This window comes from Ipomoea nil, unplaced genomic scaffold (assembly GCF_001879475.1).
Source record: "Ipomoea nil cultivar Tokyo-kokei standard unplaced genomic scaffold, Asagao_1.1 scaffold3017, whole genome shotgun sequence".
Lineage (NCBI taxonomy): Eukaryota > Viridiplantae > Streptophyta > Magnoliopsida > Solanales > Convolvulaceae > Ipomoea > Ipomoea nil.
The window spans coordinates 904310-920237 of NW_017619445.1; the positions used below are offsets into that span (position 1 = coordinate 904310).

Genomic DNA, 15928 nt, shown 5'->3' on the forward strand with positions numbered 1-15928 from the left:
TCCCGGAAATAGACTTGTAGTAAAACACATCCAAAAGTATAGTTAAAAATTAGTCAATTTATTACATAGGAATATGATTTACCTAGTGCCCAATCTTATAGCTTCTCTTGTCATCCAAAAGAAAAGAAAAAAAAAAAAAAAGTCAATTTATTAATTAGCTCACAACATTATATACTCCCTAATAAAATCCGCTTGATATTTTCAATCTTCTCTCTTCCGTCTACCATAACCACTTTTGGGCTAATTTCCATACAAACCCATCAGACTCGTACATGCATTAACGTTACACGTTCAGCCTCATCTCTTCTCTCCACACAAGCATCTAGCAGCTTGCAAGGCAAAATATGTCAAAATGATATCAGCACCGGCTCGTCGAAGGCACATTAGCGACTCCAACATGACCCTTTCTTCATCTATCATTTTGAGAGCCCCGCCTGCCTTGATCATGGAGTACTCACCGGAAACCTGAGAGGTAAGCAAAACACATATTCTTCTGGTGAGGAAAACATACATTGGAAGCCACCATAAAAACCTATATAGCACAACAAAGTTGAGCATGCCTATGGCTCATGCATTATATTATCTTATCCTCAACAGTTCATCTTTGAAGGACATCAAATAAATAGATTTCTAATGCAAATTAAACATCCCTTTTTTCACATTAAATATACAGAGGTATCTGATGTGACTTTAAATTTCATAGTTTTGACATCAAATCATTGAAGAAGAGGATTCAATTTATTGTACTTTTCATGCTCTTCCTTTGTTATAATAGTCTAAGCATTTCTACAAACTCTCTCTTATAACCGCCTACCTAAAACCCAATTCCTACAGTTAAAGCTTCAACTTCCACACCCTGATTCTCTATAAAACCTAAACCACTTTTAAAATCATTGCTTCAGAAAGTAACAAAGTAAAAAAGAACAAGTCAATTAAATCATTTGAATTGGTATTAGAAATTAGGTGAGCATTCAAACAAACAATGCCTAAAATTATACATACATGCCATAATATAACTAGAGATAACCCAACACAAGTTGTTCAAGGTAAAGAACTCAGGAAAGAGGTTGAAAACCAACTTAAAGTCTGGTCACAACTATGTGAGATGGACTCTACGGAGAAATTTATTGAGAGAAATTTAATAGTAAATATTTCAGTACATGCTTGAAGGCTAAGATTCCAAGAAATGGAGAAACTGCAACTGCAGTTGCCTATTATAAGAATATAAGGGGGACAGAGAAGACTGCTTGAATATGTAGTTATCAGTTTATCAGTCATCCTACAAAAACTCTGGGAAAGTGGGAAGTGATCAAACACAAATTCGAAGGTTATGACAATATCAGTTGGCTATATGATTGGAAATATTATTACGGAGGCTATTTAATTTATCAGTAGACCTGCAAAAATATTGACAGTAGCACTGCCACCCACTTAATTAGAATTATACCTGTATGGGAGAATAGAATAATAAAATTCTGATCCATTTCCTACAACTGCTGGCATACCACAACACTAAACATTTAGTCCACCTCCTTTCATGTCAGTGATGGGTGACAACCAAAACTGAAACTAAGGAACCTCTAAAGAGGATAAAGAAATCAAACTTTTTATAAAATTGAAACAGAATATATACTCCACAACTTCAACACAACCAAAACTAGAGGAAAGGTGTTGCTTAGCTGCATAAAATGATTGAGCTTGTGTATGCTCTCCCAATGTTTTGATTCAGAAAATCAGGGAAAGAAAATCAGGAGATTGATTAATTGATTCTAAAATATCTCTGCTATTTGAATTCATTTATTTCCTTTATAGATATCGAATAATTGTGGTAAGGAGCCTTAATGTTCTCCTTTCCTTTTTATGTTTTATTTAGTCTTTGTAACCCTCCTATATAAAGGGTATTTTCATTCTAATAAAAAGGACAAGCAAGAAGCTAAGATAAAATCAGAGTTGGGAAAACTCTCAAAACAATCCCAGTATCTTGTTCCCCAATTAAAGTCACATTTTTCCTTTCCACCCTCGTTCCTTTAATCCATCTCTCAACATAGGCAACCCACAGACAACCTCCAATAACCCTAACCTCCCTGTGAGGCATGCGTTCGTCCAAGTACATAACACCCAACACCTTGCATTAAACTTAGCAAAACTGGGACAGAATACATTGTCAACAACTTCAACACCACCATCACTAGAGGAAAGGCACCACTAAGTTGTACAAAACAATTGTGCCTAGAGCATCCTAAAGTGACAGTGACATAGATAAATTACCCTAAATTTGGTATTCTTTCTCTCTCTAGGGACAAACTGCTCCTTCACCATTTAGTTTATGCTACTGAAAGAGCTCTTAAACTATGTCTTCACTCTGTTCGTTTGCTCTGATAGCATACAATTTGAGTTGATTACTTAGTGAAGTTTATTATTTTTGGGATTGAAACTGTAGGATCATGTATCCAGCTTTGTAGACCTAGTTAAAAATATAATCATAGGGCAAGCAGGTGATATTAAAAGTTTATGATACCTGATATGCAGCTATGGGTAAAGGAGATTTATCCCGTAGAAGCCTTATAATATCCAAGTAAGGCAGACCGGGTTTCACCTGTTTATAAAAGAAACTAACTTTATTAGGGTAGTGTAGTCAAATAAGAAATTATAAAATAAATAGGCACATAATCCATTGTGAACTCGTGGAAGACAATAAAAGCATTAGCAAGACTACCAGGAGAATATCAGCTCCTTCAGACTCATCTTCGTGCATCTCAACCAGTGCTTCCCTATAATTTGCTGGGTTCATCTGATAGCTAATGTATAGAAGCCAAAATTGATTCAAAATAAGCCAGGACGCTAAATATTCAGTATAATATATTAGTTAAAAGAAAAATAATCTATTCAAGTTAGCTATGTACGTTTTCTTATCTCCAAAACGTGGATTTGAGTCTAATGCTTCTCGGAAAGGACCATAAAAGGAGCTTGCGTACCTGCAGTATTGTTCAACTCAATAAGATTGGCAAAATTATGCAATACACAAGACTACTAGAAGTCTAGAAGAAGTAAATTAAAAGGAAATATGCATGCTGTGCCTGATTTTAATGTGCCCAGACTTATGTTCCGTTAGATAGGAACAGATTTGATAAATACTGATAACTCTCGGATAGAGTACGACCAGCCTTCATTCGAAAGCGCAGATGGTTGCTATTTCTTTCAAAATGCTAGCCAGCAAACCCCCCCCCCCCCCCCCCCCCCCCCTTTACTCAATCATTTTAGGTTCATTTTAGTATCTGAAAAACTATACTCCACAAAAAGTTCTGGAAACACTCCATTCTACTACAGTGTAAGTCAAATTGAGGTTTTAGTAATTCTAGTTTGCTAACTTTTATTTACTGAAAAGGTTATAGATTCCTTTCCAATTAGGAAATCTTAGAGTCTATAAATACCATTCCAACTCTCCCTATTCTTAGGCATCAGTTCTCAGACATGATTGAGCTTCAATGGAAACTCAGACACAAACTAGCTCCTTCATTCTCCAGAGTTCAGTTGTAACATGCAATTCAACCCTAGCTGTGATACCAATATGGTTAATTCCTAGTGCTTCTATTATCTTTCCTGCTTTTTTCAACATTTTCTAAGCAGTTCTACTTCATTTACTGTTCACAGGCACTGTTTTCTACTTTTCTGACCCCTAAGTGTTCTGCTTATTCCATACAAGTATGCCTGTCATAGATATTACAATGTCTTTTTGCAATGATAGAAGTTTCATTGAGCAATTACTTTGCAGTGTAGGACATTATAGACACATTATGAAATCCTTCAGCATCAAGAGCAGCTCGAATTGCTCCAACACGGCCATCCATCATGTCACTGGGACTGACAACATCCGCTCCTGCTCTGGCCTAATGTAAAGGGGAAAGAAAGCACAAGGTTACATGCAATGGCTTAACCTAGCATGCTTGTTGAGAAAAAATACAGATACTCAAGAATTATAACAGTATCTGCAACATGCAATGAAGAAGTAAATCTTGTCTAGGAAATACTCCGTAACATTTTTATAATGGGATAACAACATGAGATGTTTATAGACAGTGAACAAGGCATATAAATCTGAAATTACTTGGCTGACTGCCTGCTTACACAACTGGTGCACAGTTTCATCATTCATTATAACTCCTGCAGAATATTGAAGTTGTCAAAATAATTAATTCATCTGAGCCAGAGAAAAAGAAAAAACACAATATCCAAAAACAACTGGCAACTGATTAGCTAAAGTTAAGGATTTTACATATTGGCAGCATGGCCTAAAGTTCAAAAAGAAAGCAAGGCATAGAGTACATGGGCAAAAAAATGAAACTATGAAAGTTGTTGAGGAATAATTCTGCTAAAATTGGTAGAACCTAATAGAGGCTATGCAGTAAAAAATACACTCAAGTGTAATGTATCAGTTGAAACACAAAGGGATGTGTCTATCTGCGAATGGGGTGCCTGATGAAAGTTCACAATGTGTTTGTATATATTTGTATGTTGTCTCTTCTTTTAGAACACGAAAATATACAACTTCTTCTCATCATTTTCTATATGGTATCAGAGCCCTTGTATCCCAATCTAGCCTTAGCAGACCATGGGTGCCTCTAAATATATCTCTGATAACTCATCTTTAATTTCTCATTTCACCAATTCTGAGTCTCTTCCATCTATTTTTTTTGGTAATGGGTCAAAATGTATGACTACCGGAATTGGAAAAGCTTCAACCCTTCCTACTCTGCTTCTCTATTCGGTTCTTTATATACCTAAATGCCCTTTCAATTTAATTTATGTCCATAAACTTACAAAATCTTTAGACTGTTTGGTCACTTTTTCTTATGATTTTGTCATTGTGCAGGACCATACGGGGATGCAATTGGCTTGGATATGAATCAAAAGGACTCTATTAATTGTCTACCCCAAATCCTACAGTTTGCGCTACTACCATTCCTCCTCCTCTTGCCCATAGTTGGGTTAGGGCATCCCAGCCTCAATAAATTATGACAACTTGTTCCAAGTATGTTCTAGTTATCTATCCTAGAGTGTGAAGCTTGTCAACTTGGAAAACATTCTAGAACGTCTTTTCCTAATCAAGTTAATAAAAGAGTTGCATCCCCTTTTTCCTTAGTCCATAGTGATGTTTGGGAATCTTTTCGTTGTACCTCAATTTTAGGTTTTAAATACTTTGTTACCTTTATTGATGACTTATTGTTGCACACGGGTTTTCTTAATGCAAAACCATTCTGAAATGCTTAGGCGTGTTTAGTTTCTAGAAAATTTTCCATTTTTTTTTTGGAAAAATGGTAAACAACCAAAAAAAAAATAATATTCTTTAGCACTATTTTTCATTTTTCTATTTGGAAAACTGTTTTTTCATTGTCCATTGAATTGAAGATTTGTACAATGGATCCCATGAAGCTCATTTATGGTAATCAAGCATCTCTGCTTATTGCGTCAAATCTAGTTTTTCATGAAAGAACAAAACATATTGAAATTGATTGTCATTTTAGTCAAGACAAAGTTACATCTGGAGATATTACTACTTCATTTGTAAGCTCAAACGATCAAATAGCTTATATATTTACTAAATCTTTAAGATGTCCTAGGATTGAATATATTTTTAACACAAAGGGTTGTGTCGTGCCTAATGAAAGGCCAATGGGCCTATATATATTTTTTACGTCATCTCTTCTTATAGAAGACAGAAATATACAACAAAATCTGCCATATTTTTCAACAGTACCATTTCCTCACCAAACAAACACTTGAAAACTAAGCGGAATTATATCAAGAAAGATGATGTACATACTAGATCAACAATTCACCATGACACCAAGAAGGCAAGAATCAAACAAAAATTTAACACCCCAAAAAGAAACTTCAATATAAAAATGATTATTATGGCAAAGAAGAGAATAGTAAACCAATCACCAATGATATAAAAATTTAATCTTGGAAATGGTTTCCCTAGCCCCTTTTTTCCTAGAACAATAATGGGATTTCCAACAATGTCTTGCACATCACTAATGGTCTAGGAAACTGTTATCCAGACAAATATTTTTGTCTTCTATATTATATTTTTAAACTTTAGCAATTTGATATTTTCCAAGGGATTTCTAACCTTCTATACGTAATTTCTTTTTAACATCACTAGAATATTGTTTTCCCTCAAAAAAAAAAAAAATCAAAATCAAAATCAAAAAAAAAAAAAAAAAAAAAAACAAAAAAAAAAAAAAAAACAAAAAACAAAGGAAGAAGAAAAGTCAAGTTACTTGTATCCTAGACTTCCATGAATACGAAGTACATCTTACCATCCTCCCTAACAATACCATCATGCCCATCAGAGGAATATGGATCTAGAGCAACATCAGTGTAGATAATCTGTTGAAGGCCACATGAAATATTATAAAATGTCACTTCTCCGCAAACACCCAATACATCAGTAAATAATTTATTTCAAACAAATGCAGTAAGTTCATTAACAATTTAACATACAAGATCAGGGTACTTGTCTTTTAGCAGTCGTATAGTTCGAGGGACTAATCCATTATCATTGTAGGCTTCATCACCTGTAGGAGACTAAAAGGTACAAAGCCAATTATGTTGTGTCAAATTGCGAACTCTTAATTTTAGAAGTTAACAATTAATGCATAAGAGAGCACCTTTATAGCATCTGGAACTTTTGGGAATAGCACAACACTGTTAACACCAACATCCCTAGCCTTTGAAACCTGTTTCAGGATAAAATTTGATACACTAAATCATGAAATGCAAAAGCATATACAATTTATCACTGTATATTTTTTTACTGATATTTACAAAAGCATTAATTGTTAAGCATCCAGACTAGAGTAGCCTCCAGATTTGTCGCAACCAAATTAAGACCAACATTTCCTGTTTATAGAACCAAAAGTGTCATGACTCATGAAGTGGACAATATCTTATGACTCCTGAATAAAAAGAGAAATGTGACAAATAAGAATCAGACTATTTTCATCTCTAAATAGGTACAAACTAGAAACATTTTCAGCAACAAAAGTCATTATCACATTTTCTTATACAGTGACAACACAAGGGAGTCAACATTGAGGGTGTTAACAAGAAAAATACTGTGAAAAGCAATAACTTATTTCCTCATAAATGTTGTAATACAAATATTTGCTTTTTGTGTCTCATAAAATAATTCAACAATGCTTTTCTAGTTTGACCATTAAGATAAATTGGTAGAAACCATTATTTGGTTGCTTTTCTACTTTTTAAAAATCTATGCGTGTGTGTGTGTTGGGGGCAGATTGGATTGTGGGTCCAATATCATGTTCATCATAGTAGAACAAGAATTAGCAAAAGCAAGTTTACCTCTTCAATAAGTCCATGCCTCCACCCAAGCCTATAACATCCAGGCATTGCCCCAATAGGTGTGTCTTCTTCACCTGCAAATCATGTAAATATGTAATTCAAAAACACATATAAAGCACACTAGCATACATCATAACTGTGTAGACACAAAAGACCTGCAGATTCTAAACATGCGAATACTCACCCTCATGAATGAAAAGTGGATAAACAAAATTCGCAGGGCTCAAAGTTGTTTCTTGGAATGCGGACCTCATTGCTGGTGACTTACGGTTGCGACGTGGGCGCCTATTTAGTGGCTGATGCAAGCAAAATTCAGCCACATGAATTGACAAAAAACTTGAAACTGCATATTCTAACTTTTCAGTTCCAACTTCAAACTTATTTCTTACAAAACCAAATTAACAAAGAAAATATGTGAATCCACAAATATACAAGTACAATACCAATTAATTGGTCCCAATAAAATTAGGAATATAAGCTTTGTATGGTAAGCAAAGCTTCTGTCTTCTTTCCAGTTTTTAGTATGTTCATTTCATCACAATTCACAAACATGAAACATGACCCTTTGGGATTTCCTATTTCTTTTCATACCATTTCTTCAGTTCATGGAAAGGAAAATTGATTCTGATGAACGAGGAAATAAAACCACATTTCTTAGTTTGTTTTCAGAAGCAGAATATATAACTATTGCAGCTGCTGCCTTAGTAACACTTTGTGTTCAATCAGTATCAAGGAATAAGAGGCCAAATCAACTACCGATGTCATCAACTGTAATAAAAATAGCAACTACTTACACTTATTCTCATCCAGTTTTTTCCAAGAAAAAACATATTGAACTTGATGAGCATTTCTTTTCATATGGGTTGCTTATCTAAGCAGCCTGTTTAGCATGTCACCTATAACGGCTAATAGGCAGATTCTATATAAGTTTGTTTGGAATTCAGCAAAATAAGACCAAGCTAGCAGCTAGATGACACTCCGATCTTCAAGGGCCATTGGGAAGTAATAATTAGTCTCATCAAAATTTTGATAAATTAATATTTACTTCCAAGTAAAAAGACACCCTTTTCTCTTCAATTTGATTCATTTCTCTACACCTACGCGTCCAGAATTCATAACAAAGGGGCATTTAATAGCTTAGCTAAACCTAACATTACCACAGCTCTCTAGTTCACTCAGCTGAGCACACTTACAAGCGAAGAAACTACGGGGGTACCGGCCGGGGCGGCAGGCTTGGGCGGCACAGGCGGAGCTTCAGGCACGTTTCCAGCGACGACGGCAGCCTCACATTCGGCGTCAGTCATGCCCAACTTTTTCACAGGTCCGGAGCTTCCAGAGCCATTATTGATACTCGACTTGATCAACGTCACAACCCGCGGTCGCCTGGTCCTGATTGAAGGCAGCCCGACAGGGAAAAACTTCACCGATGGCTCCGATTTCAGATCGAATTTGAGTGCCCCAAGGATACCGGAAGAAGAGCTTGACATCGCGATTGAAGCCATTGAAAATCGCCGGAGCGGTAAAACGAAATTTTATGCTCCGCTCCGTATGTAATGTAGCAGTAGCAGGATAAGTGCTCCTCCTTGTCAAATGTCAAAGTCTTACCTTACCTTAAGAGGTGGGGACGAGATATCGGATGGGATTAAGATAGAAATGGTTAGGTGGGGGAACCCAATTGGTTCCGACGCTACCACACCAATATTCGATTTTAACTTAACTCTAATATGCCACTTATTCACAATATATACTACGGAGTAGTATTTTATATATCCCACTTAACTCTTGCTTCAGATACTATAATATAAAAGAATTAGTAGTACTTGATACTACTAATTTCGGATTGTAGAATGTATATACGAAGGTGTAGAACAAAGCATTCTCTTCTATTAATGTGTGTTCTTGTATCTTGCTTTAGAGAGAAGGGGGAGAACAAGGGCAATTTATATCCTACACCACGGCACGCGTTGCACTGTGCGCCCAGATGCAAAACGACGTTGTTTTAATTTTATTTTTTTTTTTTTTGAAATTTCCCGGCCCAGTGCATGGCAGTTAATTTTTCTTTAAAAAAAAAAACCATGTTTAAAAATGTACATAATGTTATACTAGAATACACATAATTATATAACAAAATATACATACTCCTTTTAAAATATAATACACATAATCTAACATAATACATAATAAACATAAACTTTTAACATAACACACATCAACTCTTAACATAATACACACAAATTTTCTGATTCAAATGTACATAATTGTATAAAAAGAATGTACATAATTGTATAAAAAATGTACATAACTGTATAAACAAATATACATAATTGTATGAACAAATATACATAATTGTGTGAACAAAATACATAATCACAGCAACTTCCTACCGCGCCTCCCAAAACGACCCCAAAACAACGTCGTTTTGGGAGAGGCGCGGCGCACAGTGCTACGCGCGCCGTTGTGTAGGGTATAACGATTGGAGAACAAGCTAGAGAGAGAGAGTAGAAGGGAAGCCCCCCAACTAAGAGGGCCAAGGGCCCTTTTTATAGGCCCAATAGGGTGGCGGGTTTGACCCCCACCTTTGACCCCGACACGCAGACCAGGACCCAAACCGTCTGACTCCGATCTGACTATAAACGGGAATACGGACCCGGGGTATATATCCTACCAGTATTCAACAAAAAAATATGTGCAATGCGCAAAAATATATGCACAATACTAATACTTACTTAATGTTAAAATATTTTTTTAAAATAATAGAATATAACTTCGTTTTTAAATTTATAGTTGTAGAATGCCTATATTATATTAAAAGTATAGTCAATAATTTGAGTAATGTTGAATGGTAGGTTTGTCTGCAGGCCTTTAGCTGGTGAAGAACAGTAATAAAGAATAATAATAGCAGGAAGAAGAAGAATAGAGAAAAGTAATATTTATTATCATCATAAACTCTGTACAGCATTACAATGGTCTATATAATCTCTCTATCTTTAGGACTCTTACACGCCTACCGTATTCAGAATCCTATCATAAATATAAAGCCAGAATAATGTCCACATAAGATTTTACAACACTCCCCCTTGGACATTACTCGTTAAAAACTCGCTAGAAAAATCCCGTGAGAAAACCTAGCCGAGAAAAGAGTACATGATATATGAATAACCATGTGTTGCATTAGTTGTCTAATTAAAAAAACTTAGTGGGAAAAAACTTAGTTAAGAGAAAAATAGTACAATCATAAGCCTTCAAGGCATAATCGGCATAATCTTCAGGATTTTGGGGTTTGTCTACTTAAGCAATTATTTTGCAATTTTTTCTCCAATTACATTACTATATCATACCCATGCCTAGTTAAAAACCTCACTAGAAAATTCAGTGGGAAAAAACTAGTTGAGGAAAAGAGTGCATGATGTATGTGTAGTCTTGTTTTAGATTAACTGCCTCATTAAAAACCTTAGATTTAAGGAAAAAATCCCGTGGGGAAAAACTTAACTAAGGAAAAGAGTACAACTGTTAGTCTTCAAAATCCAATCTTCAGGATTGATTCATGCAAAATGATACTCCCCCTCAAGATAACAACCTTTAAGTTCCATACATTAAATTTACAAAATGTATAGGGGAATTTTGTAAATACACATGTACAACTGTCAATGGCATAAATATATTCTATAATAATCTCATGACTCTTCTGGAGCTCACGTGGGTATAATATTGACATCATAATATCTAGTCAAAAAGGATTTCATTATATCTCCTTTTATCATTTGTGCAACACAATCTTTATTGTCCCTTTGCTGGACAATAGGATAATGGGGTAAATATAGCACAACCAGTTTTGGAACTTGGCATTATGGGGATACAAAAATAATAGCCAGTACCCAAGTATCCCATTATATATAGGCTTGTCTAAGCATCCAATCAAAATCATATATTGGCTAACTGGTGTATAAAAATTCTTCAAGGAAAAACTCGATCTTCAATTCAAGTCGAGATAATACTTAGCTTTCCCAAGCCTTTTAAACAAAATCTCTGTCTTTAGATATGGGCTGACATCATCAAGCTCTTTATATATTTCATTGATGTTTACACCATCAATATTGACTGAGATAATAAATAATAAATAAGTTCATTATCAACCCTTTATCGAGCACATAATGGTACATATTACTCCTTCTTAATGAGGATATTAACTCCATTCGCAACTCTTTAAAGAGTACATAATGACACATAAATACATATTCCTTCTTCGAGAGGAAAATACTAAGTCAATTCTTAATTATTTCAGGTCATATAAAGACCTTAATATTTTAATGTTGCGATTTTCACTTTTTCTCATTTTGAGAACTTAAAATCCTTTGGGGACTTTTGAAATTAATATTAGTTGCATATCTAAGTTTATTATTCTACCAGTGATATTATGTAGTGGAACTTAATGTCATTTACCGTGGCAGGGTATATTTGATTAAAATCAATCAAGGGTCTCTGCGTGAAACCATAAGCTACAAACTCGCTTCATATTCTATCACCTCATTAATCTTATTTCTCTTTCATGCACATACCCATTTGTAACCTTCAGGATTAACACTCAACGGTGTATTGTTATAAAGAGAATATATATTTTAGCGAGTCGAGCTATGCCTTAATTGCTCCTTTATATGTTAAATAGTCATGGCACTTCCGGTGCCTAACTCTGCATCCAGATTATCATATAACGGAGCAATTTGTAAAGGCAATTGTGTTATCGACAACTATAATACTTTCATAAATCTCTCCGATATTTATCATTGTTCATGGCAATATTTAAGTCAACCAGATTCTAGATATTTCCCAGAATTATTATGACCACATCTGGTTGTCCTGCATCCCTAGTATTATGTTTGTTTGGTGCACCTATGAATTGACTAGGGTTTCTCGTCATCTGGATGAGCGTCTTCAGGACTAAATTATTCAAGCTTTTCCAAGAGTGACAATATTTATTTACTAGATCTAGTATTATGATTCTTATCTCTTTTCACTGATAGATCTCCTACACTTCTAGTGTCAAAGAGTATCGGTAGATATATTTGGTCCAAGTTGGGGAAGGTATATGGACCTAGTCACTCTTTTATGATCACTATGATCAATAGATATGTTTGGCAGATTATTTGCCAAAGTCGCAAATATATAGACTATCTTTTGAACTTCTAGTTCAGTCTAACTAGTACGTGAATTTAAATAATGAAGATCTTTTCATTTTATAAAATTTCTCGTCATTTCATTAAATTTGAGTTCATATCTCCCCTAATGCCGTGAACCGGTCTTCATAAAGTATGCAGTCAGCGTATCTATTATCCCCTATAATGGGTTGTAGGTATTTAAACAACAGACGGAGATTTATAACACACGGAGATACGCTGAGGTGGTGATACAATAAAATGAACTGCATACTAAGAATAGAAACACAGATTGGGAAATGTTCAATTCTACCACGTACTATGTGTATGGAGGAATAATTACGATATGCAGTGAGTCAGATTTGAATTAATACAAATATTCCCAAAAATAGATAATTTGGTAATTTCTCATTCACACATGCTTTATAATTCACTCATATATGGGTATGAAATTTCAATATCTGACTCATTATGTTCGTCCTAAGTGACCCAATTGTTCATGCCATAATTTAAAAGAATTTGAGTCTTTACAATTCTAAAAGAATCGCAACATATAAGTACTCAAAAGTATATGCAATCATATATGTCCAAATAGAGAAAGCATACATATTAATTAAATGAAATTATACGAGTACACAACCATCTTAAGTAGGTTAAACGCCAAATAGATGTATAGATGGTGAGACCATTCAGGATCTCAAAAATTCATTTTCTCAACTTATGAGGAGTAATCATTATCAAATATTATACAACTATTTGCTTCAGGCAAATTATCATGACGTAATTTATTTCCAGCTTTCAAGCACATAGCATTTTAAATAACTATATCATGATAACTTTGCGAAATGATCATAAAATATTTTGGACTAAATAGCATAACACTAAGGATAGAAATTCAAGACTTTTCATGAGTCATTATCTCATCCAAAATCAATCTCATATGAGGTCTTCCATACTTTTATTTAAAAAAAAAAAAAAAAAAAAAAAAAACGGTCTGATGACCAGACACATTACCAAGTAGGAAAGACTTAGAACTCATAAAGTACATTCATATAAAAACTAAAATTTTGATGTCTTGTAAAAATCAATGACATTCAAGATACTTATTATAATCTGGTCATGTACTACTATAGGAGTACAAGGAAACTATCACATATGACAATGAGACTCGCACTATTTTAAAATAATTTTAGTTATGTACTTCTACTAGAGTACAATGGATTCATGTACCATCCAAAAGGTATCATCCGTGAATTAAAACCCGTCTAGAAAAGTAAACTTCAAGAAGTAAATTCTGAATTGTCAAATGATTCTAGATGATCCACGAGAATTAACTGCTCAGATCATGCATTCTATGCATTAATGGATTGCAATAATTTAATGATCGTACGATCGTACTGATCCTTTAGGGATTAACTTAGGCTCTATGAATCTTTTTCGATCAAATATTCATAACCGATGGTTTAGACCAAAAAGGTGTCAAATAAAAATTAGTGCTCTTAGTGTTTACCTTCTGAGCAAAACTATATTAAAAATTAGGCACTATCATCTTGTTTGGATACTCAGATTTGAGATTTATTTCAATGTCTGAGACACGTGTAAAAGGATTTCTAACATAAAGACTAGCACCATAAATAAGCTTGAACTTGGACAAATAATCAATTGACTTCTAAATAAATACCAAGTCAATTTTCATTAGGAGATTGTCCTAGTGCTATTATATTCTAATTAGTGCCATGACTTGTCTCCTTCTGGGCAATGCTATGTCTAAAAATTGAAGCTATAATCTCTCTTAAAACGTAGGGTGTGAGTTATATCACAACATTCAGGCTCATATCATGTACTCCGTAATTGTTATAACAAGAACAAGTTAAGGTTTAGCAACAACAGGTGAGACCTAACAAAACCATGTTTCCGGTGTGATGCGTAGTATATTTGCAAACAAATAATTCTCGGAGTACGAGTTATCGATCCACAGGGAAGTGGTTGTATCAAGCACTAGTTACTAACTTATTCATTAGAGCTAATCCTAACAATTATTTAGATGATTGATTGGCATAAAATAAATAAAATAAAACAGAGGTTCAGGATTTTGAAAACAATTAGAGAGAAGTTGAGATTCATGGGATTCAAGTATTTAATCACCTAGTGCCAATTATCGTTAGCAATATTTAGTTTGGAATTAAGATTTGTGTGGGAATGCAAAGTGGAATCGAATTACTCCCGTAATCTCTATTCCTAGTGAATTTCCACTCCCATGGCTTAAACACCCAATAAGATCAAAGATCAACATTCAATTATTCCTAATTACTACCATCTCCCGATTGGCAACAATCTAGAATAAACTTCCCCTAATAAGTTCCCCTTTCCCAAGGACCAACCATTAGGTGCAATCGTGTATGCCCTAATTTATGCCCCAACTCCCATTGGTGACACAAACATGGTTATAAAGCTAGTAACTATGGCCATTAATTACAAGCATCAAACAATATTATCACGATTGCAACACAAGTATTAAACCCAAATAATAATATATTAAAGAAACTGAGAGCTCAGGCACATAGGTTCATAAACACTTTTACCCAAGAATCTCTAAAGAATTTAGCCAAGCATGACTAAATTATACATAGCAAATATAAATAAAGAATTACAAATCATCAAAAGAGTACAAGAATTAACCAGACGATTTTCCCAAATCTCCCTAGTCTTCTTCTTGCTTTCCAAGACAACTTGTGGCTCTTGATTTCTCTCCTTCTTGTCTCCAAGAATCTCTGAATTCTCTCGGTGTCCGGTCTCCCCCATTAGGGTTGAGGAAGGAGGGATTTTATAGTGGGTACAAAGTTGAGATGAAATAGGAATCTTGTACCAAATTGGACTCAAATTCTAATTCCTATATTTAAATAAAGAAATTGTCGTCTTTAATGATATTTAGAATTTGGAAGATTCCTTGAATTGCTAACTTTTAATATGGAGATATGAGCATTGAAATCCGTGCAATTGATATTAGGAAAAGAAATCTCGCGCTTGTATTGAATTTTGCCCAGCTGCGCCACTTTAGGCGTCTGTTTTTATCCCAGAAATAGACGCCTATTCTCTCGACGCGTCGAGAATTTTCTCCACGCGTCGAGACTTCCTGTGCGCGAATTAGTTAGCTACTGGAAAATTTCGACGCGTCGAGCCAAGGGCTCGACGCGTCGAGTCCACTGGGCCCCGAACTCATCCAAAATTGCTCCAAACTCATCCTTGAACTTCCCTTGCTCATAGAATTGACCTACAATGGTTCAAAAACACTAACAAATACCGTAAAATATTCAAAACAAGTACGAACCATAATTAAATGATAATAGCAAGGAAAACTTGTATTAAATAAGCAAAATTAAAGAACTTAATTACTATGATGATTCAAAATA

General features: G+C 34.6%; 1 protein-coding gene across 1 annotated transcript; it reads right to left on the reverse strand.

Annotated features, from left to right (window-relative positions):
- Positions 1 to 9083, reverse strand: LOC109163354 (delta-aminolevulinic acid dehydratase, chloroplastic-like). The gene is made up of 12 exons (XM_019312114.1): positions 8562 to 9083; positions 7553 to 7664; positions 7369 to 7442; positions 6675 to 6743; positions 6508 to 6591; positions 6324 to 6393; positions 4106 to 4161; positions 3766 to 3887; positions 2904 to 2975; positions 2717 to 2798; positions 2519 to 2596; positions 1 to 465 (listed from the first exon to the last, which is right to left on the reverse strand). Exons 1-12 carry the CDS (start codon positions 8868 to 8870, stop codon positions 298 to 300), a joined length of 1296 nt encoding a protein of 431 aa, XP_019167659.1. The 5' UTR covers positions 8871 to 9083; the 3' UTR covers positions 1 to 297.
- Positions 9084 to 15928: the final 6845 nt, after the last annotated feature.

What these genes read in the sequence shown, in the direction of transcription:
- LOC109163354 (XM_019312114.1), bottom strand. Translation starts at nt 8,870, where the DNA reads ATGGCTTCAATCGCGATGTCAAGCTCTTCTTCCGGTATCCTTGGGGCA. An exon ending in TCCACTTTTCATTCATGAGG is followed by an intron (nt 7,443 to 7,552) that starts GTGAGTATTCGC and finishes CATGATTTGCAG; the next exon opens with GTGAAGAAGACACACCTATT. An exon ending in ATAATGTCCTACACTGCAAA is followed by an intron (nt 2,976 to 3,765) that starts GTAATTGCTCAA and finishes ACAATACTGCAG; the next exon opens with GTACGCAAGCTCCTTTTATG.